At 44.6% G+C, this 23,255-nt stretch overlaps 1 protein-coding gene across 4 annotated transcripts in view; it reads right to left on the bottom strand.

Annotated features, from left to right (window-relative positions):
- The window catches only part of PECAM1 (platelet and endothelial cell adhesion molecule 1), a 53,668-nt gene extending 30,695 nt beyond the window's left edge, over window positions 1-22,973 (bottom strand). For all 4 annotated transcript variants that reach the window (XM_025436500.3, XM_025436501.3, XM_025436502.3 and 1 more), the window contains exons 1-7: window positions 22,637-22,973; window positions 22,524-22,550; window positions 12,928-13,221; window positions 9,014-9,319; window positions 6,684-6,959; window positions 2,085-2,333; window positions 111-386 (exon numbers count right to left, since the gene is read on the bottom strand). In XM_025436500.3, coding sequence (XP_025292285.1) covers window positions 111-386; window positions 2,085-2,333; window positions 6,684-6,959; window positions 9,014-9,319; window positions 12,928-13,221; window positions 22,524-22,550; window positions 22,637-22,700 — 1,492 coding nt within the window. In that variant the 5' untranslated portion in view covers window positions 22,701-22,973. The remainder of the gene's footprint in view (window positions 1-110; window positions 387-2,084; window positions 2,334-6,683; window positions 6,960-9,013; window positions 9,320-12,927; window positions 13,222-22,523; window positions 22,551-22,636) is intronic.
- Between the last annotated feature and the right edge of the window lie 282 nt (window positions 22,974-23,255).

Genomic DNA, 23,255 nt, shown 5'->3' with positions numbered 1-23,255 from the left:
GCGCTAGTACCACCCACTTGTGCACACAATGCCTGGGCAACCCCAGACCTTTGAAAATGTGAAATAAAGCCCCCAAACAATAAGATTTCTTCCTAAGCACAGCAACTTACCTATCACCTTGACACGCAGAACTTCACTGACCATCTCAGAATGGGAATGACAATTATCCACGATACACTGGTATTCTGTGTCTTTTGTTGGGTTGTCTTTGAATACCGCAGGCTCATTTGAGCTCATGTCACGGCTCTCCAAAATGTTACTTGTTTTTAAAAGGTGATAAGATATAGGTGTCGTTCCGTTTATGGATTGGCAACTGACTGCTATAGTCTGTCCTTTTATTACCTCGGAGCTGGAGTCATAAAAAATCCTGGGCTTGGATAGCATTTCTAGAATGACAGAGAGAGAAACAACATGAACAACACAGAAGGTGGGCACAAAGCATCCAGCCCGGGATCCCTGGGTGGCGCAGCGGTTTGGCGCCTGTCTTTGGCCCAGGGCGCGGTCCTGGATATCCGGGATCGAATCCCACGTCGGGCTCCCGGAGCATGGGGCCTGCTTCTCCCTCTGCCTGTGTCTCTGCCTCTCTCTCTCTCTCTCTCACTGTGTGCCTATCATAAATAAATAAATAAATAAAAAGTTTTAAACAAAGCATCCAGCCCAAGAGGGTCGGTCTCCAAATTCTGCTCTTTGCTTCTCTGGTATTACCATAATTACCTGCCCATCTTATCTACCTTTACAGGACTACTTTCAGATAGGCAGGTAATGTGTGTGTGTATGTGTGGTAAGGAGAGAGAGAAGTGAATGCTATAAATAACAAAGGATGACATAAATTCAAGAAAAACATTACATCCTCCAAGTACATGTTTATTTTCATATATCTCACATACACATGCTCACACATTCATGTGTTGTTGTGTTGAGATAAGATACAGGAAAAGCATAAGAAATGTAATAAGTACCCAAACCGATTCTTTTTTTTTTTTTTTAAGATTTTATTTATTTCTTCATGAGAGACACACAGAGAGAGGCAGAGACCTAGGCAGAGGGAGAAGCAGGCTCCCTATGGGGAGCCCGATACGGAACTCGATCCCAGGACCCTGGGATCATGACCTGAGCCAAAGGTAGATGCTCAACTGCAGAGCCACGTAGGTGCCCCACACAAACAGATTCTATCTGAAAATAAATTCTCAGTGTCTTGGCCTCTCTGGATAGTAAATTGCATGCCTCAAGAAGCAAGAATTCTACTAGGTCGTTATTTAGAAGTTTGCTTATTTATAAAGCTTATAAAATGTAATGGCCCACGTTTGTCTCTTGCATTATTTTCTTTGGAATTTCATGACGAGAGAGTTGACAATAGACTATGACCCTGATTGAGCTGAGACTAAAATCTCTGCTGCATAAACCATAGCCATGGGTTAAACTGAAGGACTGAGTAGCAGCAGAGCCTGTGACAGCTTGACCAGAGTTCCACATTCACTTAGATCTCTCTATCTACTCGGACAGTGGTCCAGGGCCAAGCATCCCCAAAGTGACTAGTTAGAGGTGTGGAATGTGGCCCCATCCTGACCTGCATTCTAACCAGATTTTGCATGCATGGTCAGCTCTGGGAAACACAGCTTTCGGTGGTTCCAGTACCTGCATTCTGCTTACCAGAAGTCTTAGCCTTGCTGGTCAGCCAGGATATAGATTAAAAAAACAAAACAAAACAAAACAAAACAAAAAACTGGGAACTGAGATCCTAAAGTTTAGTATTGAATAAGGAGCATTTCCTCCCTGACTTTTTGAGTGGGTACCTGTTCCAGTAGCCAGAATCTTGCCAACCCAGCCACATCAGCAGTATGCAGCCACAATAAAGCCATAAATTTGACTTTTGCCAACATGTTCCTTGTATTGCCTCTTTCCTGTGCTCTGAGCAGGAATTCCCACTTGTTTGGTCTCTTGATTTCACCGTTCCCTCTTTCCCTCAGGTTCTTTCCCTGCCTCAGTCTGATCTGCCTTCAGACTGGAGAGGGTAGCAGCTGGTGGTAAATTGCATTGCTCTCATCCCACCCCAAGACTATCTGAGCCAGGGAGGATGTACTCACCACACACGGTTATCTGGACTGCACTGCTTCTCTTGACCACCTTGCCCATGCTTGCGTTGCAAGTGTATGTCCCACTGTCCGTCGCAGAGGCTATCTTGGTGAAATTTTGAGACTGTGACACAATCGTGTTCTCCTTCTGGATGGTGAAGTTGGCTGGGGGTGCTTCTGGAATGGAGCACCACAGGTTTAGGCTTTCTCCCTGGTCCAGACGGGTGATGGAAGATTCCAGCTTCGGCTTGGAAAACAGCTCTGAAAAACCAGTGAGTGGAAGGGGGTGAGATGTGTTTCCAGGCACCACTCCCACAGCCCCATTATGGAGAGGGGAGAGAGATTATCAGGGAAAGGACTCTTACAGGAAGCTCCCAAGGCCAACTGGGAATGTTCTAGGCAGAGGAATAGCAGGTGCAAGGCCTGGCAGGAAGCACCACCCAAAAGTTCAGGCATCCTGGAACATCATGGGAGGAGAAGAGGCCAGAGGAAGACCCATAGGTCTTGAAGGACCTTGGGAACCACCTAAAGAAGTATGAATTATATCCTAAGGTCAATGGGAGCCATGGAGAGTTTGGGTCAGGGGAATGACATTGGACATGTATGAAGGGGAGATATTTGGGTGGAGAATGGATGGAGTTGAAGGGGCCCAGTCTGGAAGCAGGAGGGATGTAGTGCAGGCTTAAAGCAGAATAAGGTCATGAGGCTGGGGAAAAGTGGCAGCTGGCCACCATCCCTCCAGAACTTTTTGCAGAAGAAGATGAAGATGACACCTGAAGCCTTCTGAAGTTGAGTACTTTGTAAGCTAGAACATTCTGTGCCACTTTAAGGAGTCATGAGTGCCATAATTCAGGTTGGATGCCAACAGCAGTAAAGACAGAAGTTGACTTTTAAGAAGCTTGGCATCTCCTTATTTATTTTTAAAATATTTTATTTATTTATTTGACAGAGAGAGAGAGAGAGCATAATCAGGGTGGAAGGGCAGAGAGAGGGGGAGAAGCAGGCTGCGCAAGGAGCCCGATGTGGGGCTCAATTCCAGGACTCCAAGATCATAACCTGAGCTGAAGGCAGATGTTTAACCAACTGAACCACCTAGGAGCCCCTTGGCATCTCCTTATTTGAATATCCCCTGAAATACACCAAAATTTTACAGTCATGGGATAGGTTATTTTCAGCTGCTGGGAAATTACTAATTAACTACTTAACCACTGTGAAGACTTGGTCCTTTGTATAAGCAAGTACATGCTGGCTTCAGGATAATGGCCTTCGTTGCAGAAGGAGTCAGTAGTTATTGAGAGTATCTGGATATTCAGAAAGAAACAGAGACCCAAAGTTCCTCTTAGGAAAGCATCTTGGTCTAGAGTTTGAGAATGCAGCCAGGAGTCAGGGAATCAAATTCTACCTTTAGTTCTAAATTTTCCCACCATAAAGGTTTGGGGATACAAATCAACATTGTCATTGATGTTTCATAGCTATGGGAGTCGTTTCCATTATAATTGATCCCCAAATAAAACTTTAAGTAAAGTGGTAGCCCAATAATTAATCCATATTTTATCATGACACATTCCACCCTTCCTCCCATATAAGCAATGACTTCTCTATTTTCAGAGCACTGTCAAAAGCTCTAGGTTAGGAGTGGGGAAAAGAAATCCAAGAAATTGACATCCTCACAATCTCATTGGGTGGACACCAAAAAATGTGAAAAAGTGACTTAGCAAGAATCCCAAAGAAGTGACTCTCTGTTTAAAGATATGTAAACAAAAATATGAAAAGTAGAAACCATCCTGCAGAAGTAGGTGCAAGATGGTTTAAAATTAGGAATGAATTGTTAGGGAACAATAGTCCATTTGTAAAGGACATAATGTAACAGACTGACAGAACCATTATGTAGACTAATAAGGATTAGACTTCTATTTGCTCATTGAATGAATATTTATCGAGCTCCTACAATGTGCCAGGCTCTCTGCTACGTAGCAGTGATGTAAGGTGACTTGAGCCCCAGACCTGGTCCTTCAAGAGCTTACAGATGCTAGATCTTTGTGGGACTGCTGACATAAAGATGGGAACAGAGTGTGATGGGAACTGAGGTGTGACCATGGGACTCTCCTGGGGGAGCCTGAAGGGACATCTGGGACTTGGCCTTTAGGGTCAACATTAGTTGGCCAAGGGGAAAGAGTAGGAGGGATGCTGGGAAGGAGATGGGGTCAAAGTGAAGGATTATGACCATGCAGGAGTTTAAGCCCATGAATAGTGATGTCAAATAGGAGACAGATTAGAAGGGCTTCTCCTATAGCTGGTTGAAGAATGAACTAGAACAGAGATGCTCCAGGACACCCCTGCAATAGATCACCTTGGTGTGACGGCCAGTGTTAGGGTGTGAGTTGAGAAGCCAGGATAGAGTTGAGAGACCTGGCAACACCTGGTGACAGATTGGATCTGAAAAGATGAGCAGTGGTGGGGTGAAGTTGTCTTTTTTATCCAAAGACAAATGACTAATTCAATGATTCTCATCTTCATAAAATTCTTGTGAGCTGCTAAAGTCACTGTATAGAGCCATTGACAGTGAGGCTTGATAACAACAGGGGTGTGGATAACCAGGTATATAGGTGGGCCTGGAGACATTTCCAAAGGCCTGATAGAACTTGAACATGAGGGTGCTTGCCTGCCAGCCCTGATGTGGCTCAGTTAGCTCCGTGTGGAAAGGGCAGAGCTTGGGATCACAGAGCACTCAGGCTGAAGGGATGGGAAGGGCAGCCTGAAGCACTAACATTTTGCTATCTTGGGCCAGGGAGGCTGATCTACTGAATGACTTGCATACTCCACATAATAAAGACTTCTGGGTGTAGATGATCACCTATAACAGTAGTATCTTGGGCACCAGTGATGCTTTTATGCTCTCCTAAAGTAGCCTGGCCCTGCTGCTCTAAATGATGCTAGAGTCAAGTGGTTCACCACTTGGCTCCTGTTGCTTTCACAGCAGTACGCCCATCCCTTTATTATACTTGTTCATGATATTGCATTTGAATGGTCTATTTATGTCTGTGAATTCTTCAAGGGCAAAATCTGACCTTAAGTAGCTGTCTATCCCCAATAAGTTGCCCAGCATAAGAAAGTACTCAATGTATGTTGAATTGAATACTTTTCTCTAATGAGATACTATGTCTTGTTGGTGAAAAACATCATGTACCATCAAGATAGTTGTCATTATCAATGATAAATTAAATTGCTAGTACACACTATAGACCAGCAGGATCCAACGCATATGCCAATCATCTAGTCAGGAAGTTGGCAGCCTACCTGTGATACTTGGACTGTCCCTGTGATTGTACACACAATGGTTGACACTTAGAAGGCTTTCTGTAAATGAAGGAATGAATGAACACCTTCATTTGGCAACCAAGAAGTGCTGACTCACTCTGCTCTCAGAAACTCTGTCATCCAGTGTTCCTTCATGCATCCAACAAATATGTATTGAAGTCCTACTGTGTGCAAGGCACTATTACAGGTGTTAAGGACATAGCACTGAATAAAACAGGTAATGTCCTTGCCTCTCATCAGCTCGCATTCTAATCCCTGAATATATACAATAAACAGGAAAAGATAAAGTATATTTCTTTGGCGGTAGGTACCATGGAGAGAAGTAAAACCAGGAAAGGGAGGAAAGAGTCCAATTGAACTATTAAGTGCATGGGTTTGGAAGTCGAATGGACCTGAGGATAACTTTTGTTCTACCATCTGGTAATCCTGTAATTTCTGGGTGAGTGACCTAACACCTCAGCCTTAATTTCCACATCCATAAATGCAGAATCATGACACCTATCTCATAGCATTGTTATAAGCATGAAATGAAAATGTATATAATCCAGTCATATAGTGTTCAACAAAAGGGAATTGTTACTATTGTTTTTTCATTTATTAATGCTTTCTCACTCCTGACCCTATCTTAGGACCTATGTCTGGGATCTAGGCTAGTGCTTGGCACATAGGAAAGATAAATGTGGTATAATAATAGACATGTTAACTAACATTCACAGAGTGCTTCTTCCGTATGAGGCTCTTTATTTTTTTTTTAAATCTTTATTTATTTATGATAGTCACACACAGAGAGAGAGAGAGGCAGAGACACAGGCAGAGACACAGGCAGAGGGAGAAGCAGGCTCCATGCACCGGAAGCCCGATGTGGGATTTGATCCTGGGTCTCCAGGATCACGCCCTGGGCCAAAGGCAGGCGCTAAACCGCTGCGCCACCCAGAGATCCCCGTATAAGGCTCTTTATAGCAGAGCCACATCACTTAGTCATTGTAACAGTCCTATAGGTGACTGCTGTCATTATCCCCATCTCATAGATCTGTGCCACAGAGAAGCTCAGTAAGTCACCTAGTAATGAGTGACAGTATTGGGATTTGATGCCAGAACTTGCACACTCAACCACCACATTTAACTGCTTACTGGCTCAGCATTGACTTTTTCACTTGAGCACCACAACCCCATTTGAGTACATCATTCAGACAAGCAGGAACAGAACTATCAGCCCTCACTGGCCATTCTGGATTCCAGCATGGTGACTGCTTAAGCCCATCATATTCCCACACCCTCCAGCAGCAGCCCTACCTGTTATGTTGACCACGATGCTGCTGACCTTGGATATCCGGCTGGCTTCCACTTTGCATGTGTAATTGCCATTGTGCTCCGCCATGGCCATCACTGAGTAGGTGGCTTCGTTACCATGCCTCTTGTGTGCTACAATTGCCTTGTCCTTCTGGATTATGATTTCTGGAAATGCTTGGACCAGATGTGTCACTTGAATGGTGCACCTAATGTAGAGCTGATCTCCTTCTGTGATCACTCCTTCGGGGCTGACGTGGAATTTGGGATTAGAGAAGGATTCTACAAGAAGAGGATAAACTGGTTGGACTCAGGCTCAAATCTGGACGAGAGGAAGAGGCACTTATGTCCTCCCCCCTTTTTTTTAATCTTTTTTTTTTTTTTTTGCCAATTACTGTCCTTCCTTATTAATTAAAAAAAATTGAAACTTTCCTCTTAAAAACCTTCTCTTAAGTTGCTCTAATGCTCCCTCCCATCTTACTCTTTAATAAGTTTCAGGTGTGAATCACGAAACTGAGATGCCAAAAGGAAAAAGATGGATAGGTTTGATTATACAGAGATGAAACACTTCTGCTTGAAAAGCTTATAAAATAAAGACAAATGACAAATGACAAACTTGGGCAAATATTTGCACAGTACTCAACAAAGAGTTAATGCCTTTAATTTATAAAGGACTCAAACAAATCAATCAGAAACAGTAAAAATGGGCCAAGTGCATACGAGCAGGCAGTTTATGGGGGGAAATGTAGTAATTGGTCAATCAACACAGAGAACATACTCGACCTCAGTAAAAGCCAAAGAAATACAAATCACAAGAACAACAATATATCACTGTGCCTCAATTAGATTGACAAAAAAATAATGAAAGTAGATAATACTCTGAGAGCAAGGTTGTGGGAAAATAAACACTAGCATCACTTTTGATGGACATGTTCAACCAATCTGAGGAGTGCTTTGGTAATACATATCAATATTTAAAATGCACAAACATTTGAATCAACAACTTGACTACCAGAAATCAATGTCATAAATAATAATGAAATAAAATATTCGCAAAAGTACAAATGATAAGTGTAAGTGTGTGTATTCCAGGGTTGTTTTAATAGCAAAAAATTAGGAAAATACCCAAATGTTTACCACTGGAAAAATAATGGTACTAGTAAATTATGGTACATACCTATAATAGGATTCTGAGGTACCACGAAAAAAAAAGACCTACATCTGTATTCCTTGATACAGACAAAAGTTTGTAACATATTGATAAGTTAAAGAAAAGTTATAAAACAGTATGTTGGTCAGGTTGTGTTTTTTGTAAAAACAAAGAAAAACAAACAAAAATTGTGTGCGTGCATGAATGTATAAGCAGAACCAGTCTGGGACCTACAAGTGATTTTCTCTGAGCAGTGGTACTATGAATGATTGTCACTTTATCCTTTACATTGTGCCATATTTTCTGAAAACTGAACCCACACCATGTATTATAATCAGAAAAATATTACATATACATAATTTAATACCTGTATATATGTGTGTGTGTATATATATATATATATATATATATACACACACACACACATAATGGGCAGAGGTGAAAATAGGTACCAAAAGCAGAAGGGTATTTATGACAAACTTTGAGGCTCCTATAGAAAAGACTTGAGGCTATCTGCACTAGAGTGTGCCTTCCCTTGACTCTTCTCGGCTCACGAGTCCTTGTCCCATTCTGCGGGTTGCCTGTCCTGGAGCTCTCTTGATCCTGGATACACAGCCCCAGGCTTCCCTCTGCTATTGTCTTTCTCACTCCAGAGCACTCCTCAGGCCACCTCATTTATTTCTTATTTGTCCAACATCTTGGTGATAAGGGGTGGGTAGAAGAGGGGAGTCTTTTATCAAATGTGGGAGGCAAAGGCGGAGGACCTGAACTCCCCTCCCTCCCTATCCCCTCCAGACTCCACCTCCTGGTGTCTGACCCAGGCTTGGGGGTTGTTGGCTTAAAGCCATGATTTCCAAGCTGCAGGTTACACAATGCATCATTTCACGGAGTCATGGCCAGTGTTTTAAAAAACTGAAATACAAACGAATAGAAAATGGCAAAATGCCTCATATATTAAGTATTATTTGAGAAACTTTTGTTTGGGAAATTTTACATGTACACACAAACACACATATACACACATATATTTTAAACTATAAACATAGCCTTGAAGTGGTTAAGAACAGTCTTGAGAACAGAAGCCCAGCCAGAAGGCCCCACCCCCCTTCCTGATTTCTGGGGTCTTTCTCCCCATCCCAAACCAGCAAGGCAGAAAGAGTGATAAAAAGGAGAGTAGGACTCTAACCCGTCACGGTGACCAGTTCACTCTTGATGGCTCTAGAGGTCTCCATGTGGGTCCCAGAAATGATCCTGGCTTGGCACTGGAAAAATATAACGTGGTCCTGTTCCTCCACTGTGAACTCCAGCATCATGAAATTCCGGTTGGGAGAAGTTTTTTCTCTTTTTTGCTTGAAACCTTTCGTATCTAGTTTGAGTTTTTCAATTGTGAAATGTATCGGGGGCTTTTCCTCTGGGACAGAACAATTGACCTTCACGACCCCGCCTTCTATTGCCTCTTTCTTGTCCAGTGTCACTATGGGATCGGACACTCCTTTGGGGGAAGAGAAAGTCCATTAGTATCAGTTTGCTATAGCTATGCAAGCCTCCCTCACCTGGGTCTCTGTGGTTGACCCATCTGAAGGTCTTCTGCTTTGTTCTTAGAACCCCAGTGCTACCTATCAGGTAGTTATTGAGCATGTTATGTGCCTAGAGCTATACCAGCTACTTTGAAAAATATGAAATATGCTTAAGATGTGGTTGGTGCTTTCAAAGTTTATAAACCCATGGGGAAGACAAGTCTTCCCAGCTGATATAATTAAAGACAAAACAAAACAACTAGTATCTATTAGCATTACCGTGGTTGTTGTTATAATTTATTGACTGCCAACCACAAGCTAGGATTGACTTTGTATCCATGACCCCATGTAATTCTCATAATAAATCTCCTGGATGGGCATGAAAGATAAAATTGTGCCTAGTTTTACAGATGAAGGTGAAGCTCAGAGAGGTTCAAGTTTCATCCAAAAACTCAGAGCCATCAATCCCCAGAACTGAGATTTGACTCCAGGTCTGTCTGACTCCAAAGCCAGAAGTTGGGGTGGGAGTGGCAGGTGGGAGAGGGGAAGGATACATTGCCTTCCAGTTCAAAAAAACAAAGCTGAAAATAACTAAATATTAGAATGTATTGCAGAGATAATGAGTGATATAGCAGTCAGGAAAAAGGAGGGAGGCTCTCTTTGCCTGAGGGATCAGAGAGATTCTAGAAGGGATGTGCTTGAGAGCAATCTTAGAGGAAGGGTGTTATTTGGATAGACAAGGTGGGATGGAGGCTAAGGACAGGCATTTCAGGGTGCTTGTGCATGGGAACTGCTTGTGTCAAGGAATGTGGGGGGCTTTTTGGGAGGGCCATCTAGAGCAAAGGAAATGGTAGGAGGAAAGGTACATTAGGTGGTGAGCCATCAGATGAGGAGGAACTAGGAGACTACATGTCTTGTTCGGGCTCTGTGATCTGGTGGTCATGAGCTCCATCTTAAGAGTCAGACAGACTATCTTTTACTGTGAACCTGCTACCTCCCCCAGTTGCTTATGACTCTTATGAATCTTTGTTTTGAGACACCCAGTTTGGAGATGACAGGGTGTCCTCTTGGGAAGGTGGCCTATACTGTGTTCATACCACTATTGTTACCTGTGGCTGCAGCTGTTTATGAAAGTACTGCCCTGCTTCATGCTGATCTCCCCAAGGGAAGGGATCGTGTCTTACTTATTGTTGGGTCCTCAGTCTGCCTCAGGATGGGACTCAATAAATGTGTAATTAATGAATGAATGAATGGCCAACTTTGGAGTCCAAGAGATCTTGGCTCTAACCAGCTTTGCCTTGATGCAACTCCAAGGCATGAACATGCCATTCAACCTCTCTGAGCCTGTGTCTACCCCTGGAAATGGGGGGAACCACGTTTGGTTCCCAGCACTACTGCAGGGGTTAAATGAAATGTGTGTAAAGCACTTACAACCATTGACCTCATGAGGGCCTAAGAAGGTGGCAGTTCTTATCACTGGAAGTTACAATAGTGTGAATGACTGCTCTGATGACCAAAGTGAGCACAAAAATGCAAAAATGACATTATGGTGGCAGCTCTCAAGGAAGTACAGGGCTCACCTTGCTAACTCTATCCATTAAATCACTAAATTTTAAGAAAAATTACCCTAAGTTTCAAAAACCTGCCAGTACCTGTCTTTTCAACACTTCCCAAATCCAGCCCTGCCAATCTTTCCTCATCACTCAAGTCAATGCTAGACCCATTGGTCCTGGCAGGCCCCATCCTCAGTGAAGATGGAGAAAGGCTGGGCTTCATCCCTGTGGCTGTTGTTGCCCCTGGTGACACAAAGAGATGTCCAGCCAGCTGTGCCCCCTACTGTCTGTTCGACACCCACAGAACTGGCCCTGGGGGAGGATGATGATGTCATGTCCTCCCATGTGAGCCTCAAGGACTGACCAAAAAAAGTGGCCAGAGATTGTATGCTCATGAAAGGACAATACACCTGAGTACTTGCCCACTGGTTTTCCCTGCTTCTTGTATGCTGAAAGAACTATCCCTTCCGGGATCCCTGGGTGGCGCAGCGGTTTGGCGCCTGCCTTTGGCCCAGGGCGTGATCCTGAAGACCCGGGATCGAATCCCACATCGGGCTCCCAGTGCATGGAGCCTGCTTCTCCCTCTGCCTGTGTCTCTGCCTCTCTCTCTCTCTCTCTCTGTGTGACTATCATAAATAAATAAAAATTAAAAAAAAGAACTATCCCTTCCTAAGGATGGCCTGGCCAAGCCCCTCGAACATTCATTCATTCATTCATTCATTCAGTACTTGCTTACTGAGCACACTTCGCTACTATAACAGTTAATCTTCAAAACCAAATGAACTTCAGGGGTATGTGTAGCTACTAGTGATCTCTATTTTAGAGACAGGAATGAAGATTCCAAAGATTGGGGAATTTGATTGAGGAGCACTCTGCCGGGATACTTCGTGCTCTTTCTTAGCCTCTGCTCTTCCACTCACGCTACACTCCACTTCACCATCAAGCAAACTCCTACTAGATCTTCTATATCTGGAGCCAATGTTCCTTCTCCAGGAAGCCATCTTTAACTTCTCCAGGAGGAATGCTTTCCTCTCACCTTTGTATTCCCACAGCACTCAGATCACAGGAGTATTGGACTATAATGATTTTTGTAAATGTCTCTCTTCCCCACCAGACAGTAAGTGCACCTAGAGGTGGCCTCCACCTGACGCATTTTCAGGTCTTGCAACTGGTCTTCTTCCTGACTGGCAGCCTTGGGAAATGCTTCTTAAGGGAGTAAATCAATGAGTGGATGGATGGAATCCTGTATCTCTGAACCCAAATTCCCCATGATTTCCCTCGTTTCTCCATTTGTACTTCCCTTTATCATTTGCTTGATTTATTCCATGACTGTTTATTGTCTGCTATGAGCCAGATTCTTTGAGATTTTAAAAATGGATCAAACACCATCTCTTTCCTTGTGACTTCATAGTCCAAAACAGATAAATATGTGAGAAACACTTGCAATGCAGTGAAATAGCAATTGCCATTTATTGGGAATTTATTATGTGCCGGAAATGATATTGAGCACTTTACTGAGAGATGTCTTTTAATTCTCCCAATAACGCCCTGAGCTGGGCATTACTATTACCTCCATTCCACTGGTGAGAATTTTAAAATTTAGAGAGGCCTCCAGGCAGAGTGACTGCAGCATCCAGTGTCAATACTCAGCCTATGGGCTTTTATACAAATACTATTATATACCAAGACTGCCTAAGAGCTGTGAGGATGGGGACCCTGGGGGCATTGGTTTTGCTTGGTAACGTGTCAGAGAAGAGTTGAGTTGAGTCTTGAAGGAGGAATAGCAGTTCACGAGGAGAGGAGAAGAAGGGTATTCCCAGGAGAAAGACTAGTATATGCAAAGGCAAGGAGATGAGAAATAACCTGGCATATTAGGAACATGTCTAACGCTGACATTTTCAGGTTAGGACAATGCCACGCAGAGGAGTAGGAAGGGTAGGTCCAGGGTTACCAACCATTCAGTTACTATTCTTGCTACCATATGTGCTATCCTGCATCTGCTTGAGCTACGTTCAAATGCAGGGACTCACCTTTGACCCACACCTGGTACTCCAAGCTGGTTTTCTCCTTGTTGTTTAGAATCACGGTGCATTTATATGTCCCTGCGTCATAGACCCGGGCTCGGGGAATAAAATAACTCTCAGTGTTCTCCACGGAGGAGACATTGTGAAATAGCACATCATCCTTATAGAACAGCACCCAGTGCTGAGGCTTGATATGAGAGGTGGTGCTGATGTCTACGATGCATTGCAAGGTCATGTTCTCCCCATTTTGCACCTCTTCTCCTGGTAGGATCTCCATGTGGATGTCGTTGATGGTGAACGCTAAATGCCAAGGAAGGAGAGCAGACACACCTGTTATCTCAGAAACATCATCCTGGTGTCCTTTACCACGTCAAATTGGTATGAGCACACCCTCTTCAGTGTAGCATCCAGGGGTCCCCATGCCCACAGGGACCAGGCAGGCGATGGCTGTGTGTGGTCCCCATTCTCAAAGAGGCTATCTCTTCAGCATCAGGATCTGGGATTGAGAGCTACTGTGTCTGCCATGATCTGTGAGCCTCCCGTCTCATCGACTTCCATGAAGCGTGAATAAAACAATCAGATATTATAAACATTTCATTTAAATTTTTGAGTGCCTAGTATAGCCAAATGTTTCAAAGTCCCCAAAGGCAGATGATATGATGTCTATGTGAAAACCCCAAAGAGCCCACAGATAGGTCATTTGAAATAATGCAAGCTTAGAAAGGTGGATGGAGGGGCACCTAGGGGGCTCAGTTGGCTAAGCATCTGCCTTCAGCTCAGGTCATAATCTCAGGGTCGGGGATTGAGCCCTGCATCAGGCTCCCTGCTGGGCAGGGATTCTGCTTCTCCCTCTCCCTCTGTCTCCTCCTCAGCTGGTCATACTCTCTCTCTCTCTCAAATAAATAAAATCTTTTTTTAAAAAGTGGATGGATATAATTAATATTAAAAAATTAGGATACTGGTCATTTCTGAAGGGAAGAAAGGGATAGGATCAGGAATACATAGAAAGATACAGAGATGTTCTAATTTCTCCTCTTGCAGAAGTAATCATTGATTTTAGTTTCTTCCAGCTAGTCTTTACACATCTCTAAGCAAATACAAAGTCTTACTCTCCTCCTCACCACCCCTGCCACGCCCATGCCCCCACTCTCCAATCTTTTACAGGAGAGGTAGATCTTCATCTACAAAATTTGGCACCTAACCTGAAGTTTATATGGCCCATGAGGACTTCAGGGGCCAGAGATAGTGTGGGACTGTGACAACCAGGTATTATAAAGGCAAAACAAGGTCACATGGCTTAAGTAAGGCTCCTAAAGATGTATTCTTATCAGACACATCAAACAGAAAAATATTAATGGATTATGCTTGATGAATGTACATTTATTGGGTCTCCTACATATCCTGAACCTCCTTAGCCTTGAACAGAGGAAGATCTTCAGAAACCTGCATTCTTGGATTACTTTGCTATGGGCCCCCATTGACTTGTATTAACCAAATTAAGTTTGGCACTCTCTCAAAGGATGCTCTTAGGAAGGGACTGAACTGTGTCCCCCCCCGCCCATACACATCCACAACATTCTATATTGAGAACCTAACCCCTAGGACTTTAGAATGTGACTATGCTTGAACATATGGCCTTCAAAGAGGTAATTAAGTTAAAATGGCCCCTAATCCAATCTGACTGGTGTCCATATAAGAAGAAATCTGGAGAAAGAGAGACCAGGGACATGAGCATAGAGGGAATGACCATATGAGAACACAGCAAGAGGGATACCAGGCTCCCCTCTGAGCAGGGATTCTCGATGATGAGGGGCTTGATCCCAGGAGCCCCGGATCATGACCTGAGCAGAAGGCAGATTAACTGACTGAGCCACCCAGGCGCCCCTGGGATGAATTTCTGTGTGCTAAAAGACCCATAGTCTTATTGGCCTGCCCCTACTTTGTCACTCTGATTTCCTCCTTTATTTTCTCCTATTAAACAACAATATGTAATTTTTACAAGTGGTCCCAAAACATTTTTCAAATAAGAAAAGGTACAGCTAGCTAGCTGGCCAGAAATACTAGCAAAGATGGTCTTTCTTTCTCTTTTAATAAGGTCAAATCTTTCTGAACAATTTAGAATTTAATTTGTCTATAATATGTCTCAGGTTTTAAAATGAATACAACAGTCCCCACCTGTTCCTTTCTTCTGAGTAATTAGTTTAACGAAAAATGGCATCTGACCAGTCCGCAGGATGAAACAAGGTGATTGTTTAAACACAAGTTATTTCCTATAGTATTAATCTTTATAACTCCCTTTTTGTCTCTTCTATTCCTTACTAGTTCCTGGTCTGAGGAGTCTACTTGGTGAGCTCTCAGAACAAAGTTTCTTTGGACCATATTCAATTTCCCGTCAATTAATATGGTCCCTTCTCAGGTAGGGACAGGCAATCACACTACCCCTTCAGCACCTCCTTATCTTAAACCATGCTGTTTCACACAGTGATTCTAACAGGAGAAGAAAGTAGGTGCAGAGCCAGATTGCCTAGGTCAAATCCCATCGCTGTTCACAAACTGTGTGGCTTTGGCAAGTTCCTGAACTCTGAGCCTCATTTGGCTCATCCATACAATGGACATAATGATACTAAGTATAAATGGAGCCTGAGTTTAAGTACTAGGAACACAGTTCCTGGAATAGATGAAGTGCTTGAGAGATGTTAGCTGGGTTCTGTCAATCACAGATACAAAGCCAAACTTGAGTCTTGAGGGCTCTAACACCCCATATCCACTCCCTATTTCTAGCAAACTTTTTTCAAAAGAAAACCAATTCTTCATTTTCTGGGTTAATTACAGTGACTTCTCCAGACTCCCTGGGTTAGTCACCCACTATGTCATCAACCTGGATGAAGTGCACACCCATGGCTGGCTGGTCAGGCCCCAGATTGGGATGCAGACCTGGGTACAGGAAGAAAGCCAGTCAGGCATGCCTGGGGTACATAGCCATTAGCTGGGTGATGCTGGGAGTTCCTTAACCCCTCTAAGCTACCACTTCTCCTACTATAAAATGGGAACACTCGTATCTGCCTTCCTTTGTAGTTGAACAATGACTGAGCCAAGGTGGCCAAGAGCACTGAAGGGGTAGAGCGTGTCCTGCCCAATGCCTGACCCCTGCCTGATGACGTTCCCTTCCCTCTTCCTTAGCCTCATCATTCAGTTGACATTCCAGGGGGCTTCCCTGTGCCAGGCATTGCACCCAATACTGGAGGTTCAGAGAAGAGTGGGATCAGCACAGTCTTTGCCCCTTTGGAGCTCACCGTCTGTTGACGCAATTCCTCTCTATTGCAGGCCCTCCAGGCTTAGCACCATCCCTGCCTGGGTCTCTGATTGACCAGACCTAATTCATATCGTTTTTACAGGAGCCCTAAAGGAAACTTGGCTAAAGCATCAGGTGGTGGTTTTTTAGAGAGGATGATATCCACTAGCACAGGCACTTTTGCCAATTTGTTTTTTCTAAGCAAACAAACACACATCTGCTTAATAAATCAACTCAACTGATTTGCTGGAAGAAACATCACACTCCCATGTCCAGCTGCAACAGACAGGGGAGAAGAAAGGAAGGCAAAATGGAAGAAGGAAAAGCATTTTATGAAATTTATCAGTAATTTTATTGTAAATGTATGAAACCCAGCTCTTTGATGAACACAAAGCCTCATTGATGCAATGCAACAAAAAGCAGTGGCACAGCTTTTAACACCACAACCACCGCCACCTCCACCACCACCACCCTTGTGGTAGACAGCCTTCAAATGGCCCCCAGTGAGACTTGCCTTCTGGTATTCACATCAGCATGTAATCCCTTCCCACATCATCCCAGGGTTGGTTTTGCAACCAAAAATAACGAAGTATTGGTTTGTTGCTTCTGAAATTAGGTTATAAAAGACGTTGCAACTTTTGTCTTGAACACTTTTCCTTTTTCAGGATCACTCATTCTGTGCAGTCATGAGCATCCCTCTGGAAAGGCCCATATGGTGAGGAACAGTCGAATGACTGAACTTAAAGGCAAATCCCCTCAGTCTCCAACAAGCCCTCCATTCACTGTAATCCTGACCAGTATTCTATGGGCAACTGCCTGACAGGCCTGGAGCCAGAACTCCCAGATTCTTAACTCTTGGAAGCTGTGAGGTAATAAATTGTTATCTTAAGCCACTAAACTTGGCGGGTAATTTGTTAGGCAGCAATATACCACCCAACTGATCTTCAAAAATTGATTATTAAGATAATGTAGAAAACATTGTCCTCTTTGTGAATCAACTGTTCAGGAACAGCCAAGCTAGATTACCGTGTACAGGTCTCACTATTTACACAATAGAGTGAGTGTGCACACCTGGGCCCCCTGGAGGTTCATGAATGGGCAGTAGGGGGCCCCTGAACCATCTACAAGTATAGGCAAGTATGCATTTTTTTATGGGAGGGGTGGGAAGGTGGAGAGGATCCACAGCTTTCTTCCCTGAGCCCCAAATATTCAGAACCATTGTGATGAAAGTTTGGAGTTAGGCAGCAGCCTAAAGAGGTCAGATCTTTTCAAACTGGACAGATGAAGGCTGATGGAGGGGGGTCCACGGTAACAAAGTCATCACAGCACAGATAAGGCCCCTATGGACCATTGTGCCAAATCCCTAGACCTTAAAGGAAGGGGCCTGCTTCCCTGTACCTCGAGCCACCATCAGCGGATGCTGATGCTCCTTGGGAAGATGAGGCATCATGACTCAGCCAGCCTCTTGGCCAACCTGGAAATGACTCAGAAAGGGGGGAAGAGAGCCTCCCGCCCCTGCCCACCCACCGTTGTCAGGAAAATCACAGGGAGCCAGTTAGCACGGAGCCCCTCATGAACTCTGGTGCTCAGCAGAGAATGCGCTGACCCATCTCATCTGAATCTCAAGTCTGTCTAAGTTCAGTTTGGGTTCCCTTCAGTGAAGCATTTACTAAGCACCTGTGTCAGATGCTGGGATTACAAGGTAAATAAGAAATAATCCCTGGGGTCCTAAATCATACAGCTGGTAGGGATCCAGATAACTGAAGTACAATGCTATCCACACCAAGAGGAAGAGTGGCTCAAGAGAGGCAAAGGAAATTCTGCTTCATCTTCACCTCTGAAGTGGCCTCTGGACCAGCCTTGGACAAGGCCAAGAACATGTGGTGGGATGCTCCGGGTACAACAGCGTGTACCAGGCACAGGGGCATGAGAAATCATATGTTTGATATTTTCACGGTGAGCATCTTTGCTGCAAGCATTTTCACTGCATGACTATTTGCTGTAAAGCCGTTTTGCCATAAAAGAGAAAATCACAAAATATAAAAGAGGGACATTCATTAAAGAGGACAATGAGTAATGGAAAATGAGTAACAAAATTAGAAAGCTATTGTAAACTACAAAATAATCGAATACATTCAAAATGTGTGTAGACTCATGGCAATTCTATGCAAATAACTGATTGTATTTTATGGATTGTACCTAAGCACATGTCTCCAAATCTTTCGTTCATAGAATTATGCTTTTTTTTTTTTCTCTTGCTGATGGATCTCTTCATTTTTTTTTTTTTTTACTGAAGTTCCTTCCTCATTAAAAGAGGTATAGTTCTAGGGTACCCGTCTGGCTCAGTCAGTGGAGCTTTTGACTCCTGATCTCAGGGTCATGAGTTCAAGCCCCACATTAGGTGTAGAGATTACTTAAAAATAAAATCTTAAGGCACGCCTGGGTGGCTCAGTGGTTGAGCATCTGCCTCTGGTTCAGGTCTGATCCTGGGGTCCTGGGATCGAGTCCCACATCAGGTTTCACGCAGGGAGCCTGCTTCTCCCTCTGCCTGTGTCTCTGCCTCTCTGTGTGTCTCTCATGAATAAATAAATAAAATCTTTAAAATATATAAATAAAATCTTTAAAAAAATACAAACAAAAAAGAAGTAGTTTCCAAATACTAGAATGCATATTTGTAACAGAACTTTGTACTACATTGTGAAGGTGTTACCGCCTCCTACACTGTTGTTTGTTCTTGGCATACTGTCATGTGTCCACAGATAGATGTTCCAAAGTTCCATGGGAAATGTGAGTTCAAAACTCTGCACCACTGTGTAGACCACATGAGGACTAAGATTGAAATAATACAAAAATGGAGCACATGTCAACAGAGAAATGAAACCAAACTCAACCAGTTGATAAAACCAACAAAGTGTCAACCAGTTATTTAATTTTTCAAGGCAAAACTGCATAACAGCCTATTAGTTATGCAATGAAAATGCTTACAACAAAGATGTTCATGGCAAAACTACCTAGAACCAAGAAATCAATGCATTCTGGGCATGTGCAGTTACAGGAACCAGACTGTAGGGCCTGAGGGGGCAGGTGGGTCAGGTAGGAGGTGCCAGAAACAGAGGGCCAAGCTGGGCCTGCCTAAGGGTATTTGGGTGGGGTATGGGAAGGAGGTGACAGGATGACACCTGAGCTTTAAAAAGATCACTATGGGCTGGCGGGAGAGACATCCCAGACCATGTGGTTCAGGTGATAGCCCAGGAGGGACTGGTAGAAGGGGTAGACTGGAGAACACCAAGGAAGAGGGTCCAGAAGGCCAAGAAAGGAGGCTTCAAGCAGAGGCAGCACAAGGGTCCGGATAGCTATGGGCTGGGAATGTTCATGGCATTTGTTTATTACAAGGTCCTTGACGACCCCTTAGTGAGAAAATTCTAGTGGCAGGGAGGTATGGGGGCTAAAGCCAGGGTCCTAAGTGAGGGCAGACTGAGAGCTGGGGCAGGAGAGATGACAGCTATAAACCAGCCTTGAGAGAAGTTTGAGGAACAGAGTGGATACACAGAGGGACACAAGATAATGGAAGGAGGTGGGTTGTTCATGATTTTTCTTTTTCCTATAAGAACAAGAGCTACCCATTGTGTTCGTAGACAGAGGAGAAAGAGCCAAAAGGGGGTGGGGGATAGAGATACTAAAAGTGGGGTGGGGGCTGAATAAATGATAGAGCAAGATTGGGGAGGGAATGCTGTGGGTGATGGGCTCAGAGCCCAGGTGGACGGACTGGCCCCCCTGATACCTCTGAAGCTGGGAGGGAAGTTGGAAGGATGGGTGGGGAGGCAGATAAGCCTGCAGCTGGGGCAGGGCGGGAAATAGAGGGAGTTCCCTCCAGACAGCAGTGTTTTCTAGGTGAAGATGAAGCTGAGGTCATCTGCTGAGGCAAGAGGGCTGGGGTTGGGTGGGGGAGCCTGGGATAAAAGGAAGAGAAAGAAAGGGCCAAGGCTAACCCAGGACCTCGATCACAGAGCAGGCCATGTGGGGCCAGCCGGCAGATTATGCATGTTAACGTGTCATCAGCATGATCCTGGGTGACGGGAGGAATGGGAGACTTGGTCCTAGCCCCCATGCTGCTAACACCCAGTTGACCACATGCAGGTACCTCATGGTTTCTGTGCCTCAGTTTCCTCAAGTGTAAAACAAGGTGGAGGTCCGAGGAAGCAGCGAGAGAGGCTTCCTGCTCCAAGTCCTACAGTTCTGAGGTCTTCCCTGGAGGTACAAAGGCCTTTCTCCAGGAGCCCTGGGAAAGGAGCAATTTACTTCCACGTGAGGTGGGGAAGGTGGGAGAGACTGGAGGTCCTGGGAAGCAGAGGCCCAGCAGCCTATGTGTTTGTAGGGCGTGGTATGGATGGTAGCTGGGGTATGTGGGCAGCCGTGGACAGACCGGGGTGACGCAGGGACCGTGATCATGAAGGATTGTGAAGGAGGGCTAGGACCAGATAGTAAACTATTGTTGTCATCATATGCCTCCTTTTATCTAATCTTATCCTCATACCAACTCTGTGGGATCAATTCTCTTATCATCCCCATTTTACAGATTGGGAAAAAGGCTCAAAGGGGCAAAGTGAAGGCGGCTCTAAAGATCTAAGTTTGGCCTATGGCCCTAGACACAGAGCCATATTCCAGACAGCGGAGGTTCTAATGCTGATGCTCTGCTAACTGGCTCTCACTTGGTCCAGTTGGTTATTTCTCTGAGGCACAGAGACATCATTGGTTTAGTAGGATGCTGACCAAGATAGTGGATATAAAGCTTCCACTGGTTGCCATGGGGGTCACATGCTCACCAAAGCACATGGACACTGAGGTAGGAGACCAGCAGACTAGCTTTGCTCATGGCCTCTCTAGGGAGCCACTGCTTAAAGCTTGGACTCAGCAAACCAGCATCATCCATGTACATCATCTCCAAAGAGCTATACAACTGTCCACAACCCAGTCACCCCCATCCTTTTGTGAAGTAAAGTGACCTCTGATAAGGGGAATCCTGGGCAGCCCCAGTAGCCCAGAGGTTTAGTGCCGCCTTCCACCCGGGGTGTGATCCTGGAGACCCAGGATCGAGTCCCATGTTGGGCTCCCTGCATGGAGCCTGCTTCTCCCTCTGCCTGTGTCTCTGCCTCTCTCTGTCTCTCTCTGTGTGTCATGAATAAAGAAAGAAAGAAAGAAAGAAAGGGGGGGGGGGGATCCCTGGGTGGCGCAGCGGTTTAGCGCGCCTGCCTTTGGCCCAGGGCGCGATCCTAGAGACCTGGGATCGAATCCCACGTTGGGCTCCCGGTGCATGGAGCCTGCTTCTCCCTCTGCCTATGTCTCTGCCTCTCTCTCTCTCTCTGACTATCATAAATAAATAAAAAATTAAAAAAAAAAGATAAGGGGAATCCTGTTCTGTGGGCTCTCAGTTAGCCCCCAGTCACAGCCGAGCATCTTATCTTAAAGATTCAAAATTAGCTCTAAAATGGATGACAAACCAGACTTTAGAGATAAGTAGAAGACCTGCCACCCCCTCCCTGCCGGCTTTGCACAAGCGCAAAATATTAGAGACGTAATCATGGCCTCACAGGTCAATGGGAAATGAAATCCAATTATCTGTTTTAGATCATTTAAAGGAACAAGTCATAACAACAATTTAAATTATGCTCTGTCCTCCTGAATCTAACAGATTAATTACCTCTCATTTGTGATTAAAAACAATGGGGGATGGAGAATATGAAAATAAGACATTTATGGTAAAAAAAACAAAAAAAACAAATTATGGAACCACTCCTTTTTTTCACTTCCCCAATCCAAACAAGTATCAATTCACTAGTTTCTAGAAAAAAATCATATGCAACTTCTAGAACATGCTGATTAGAATTTGGCTTAGAACAAGTGTTTTAGGGGATCCCTGGGTGGCGCAGCGGTTTGGCGCCTGCCTTTGGCCCAGGGCGCGATCCTGGAGACCCGGGATCGAATCCCACGTCGGGCTCCCGGTGCATGGAGCCTGCTTCTCCCTCTGCCTATGTCTCTGCCTCTCTCTCTCTCTCTGTGTGTGTGACTATCATAAATAAATAATAAAAAAAAAAAAAATAGAGAGGAGCACCAAGAAACTAAAAAAAAAAAAAAAAAAAAGAACAAGTGTTTTATTCTAAAAGCCTTCTAACATGCCAGAAGGGAGTAAACTTTAGCTCTGAATTGGAATGTTTTTCTCAGTTGTTATAAACATTAAACCCAAGCAATTTGATGTGAGTTGTAAGAATCACGAAAAGACACAGGGAAGCTAAGTAGAAACTTTACAACTTACAGTTTTCTTGTCCTTCAAGGCTTGGACCTGGAAACAACAGAAGAAATATGTTGATGTCATTAGCTTCGATTCTCGTGAAGTTTAAGTAATGTGGGAAGAGAATAAAAACTCACAAAGTAGAAGTATCAGCAGAGCTCCTAGCCACATCTTGCCCTCTTGGGTCCACTCCAGTTGCATCTTGAGAGTGAACTTCGGGCAGTTAGTTCTGCCTTTGGGCCATGCCCCTGGGGCAGAAGGCACTTCCCACGTGGCCCAGATAAATCCGCCCTGTGAAAGTAGAGAAACCACTCTGGTAACTTCTCCCGGCGCCACAGAGAGAGACAGGCTCTAGTGCTTGGTCAGGTAATGGCGGCCATTGCTGGGAACTGGGAACAATGAAGCATGGGCCAGCCTGATATCTCCTCAGGAAATGACTGGCCTTCCTGAGGGACCACTGAACGCAGACTCTTTGTTTTAAAGGCACAAGTGACATTTGCCTTTCATGCCCCTGACCACCTCCCCCCTCCACTTGTCTCACCTGGATTTGGAGCCCCCTCTCATGGCAGGGTGAGAGTTCTTTCCCCTTTCCATCCTCTACCCAAAGGACACCCAACGAGATCTCTTGATTTTTTCCTGGGTGCATCTCCCCCACCCCTCACCCTCCCACCCCTGCCGCTCACGGGCCTCTTTCCACACAGTGTAAGTCTGGACCCCCTGCCTTCCCTGGCAATGTTATAGGACAGGGCTGACTTT

Source organism: Canis lupus, chromosome 9 (genome assembly GCF_003254725.2).
Source record: "Canis lupus dingo isolate Sandy chromosome 9, ASM325472v2, whole genome shotgun sequence".
In the NCBI taxonomy this organism is placed as follows: Eukaryota; Metazoa; Chordata; class Mammalia; order Carnivora; family Canidae; genus Canis; species Canis lupus.
Note: the sequence above shows the minus strand (reverse complement) of the source record. Positions and strands in the feature narration are given on the sequence as shown.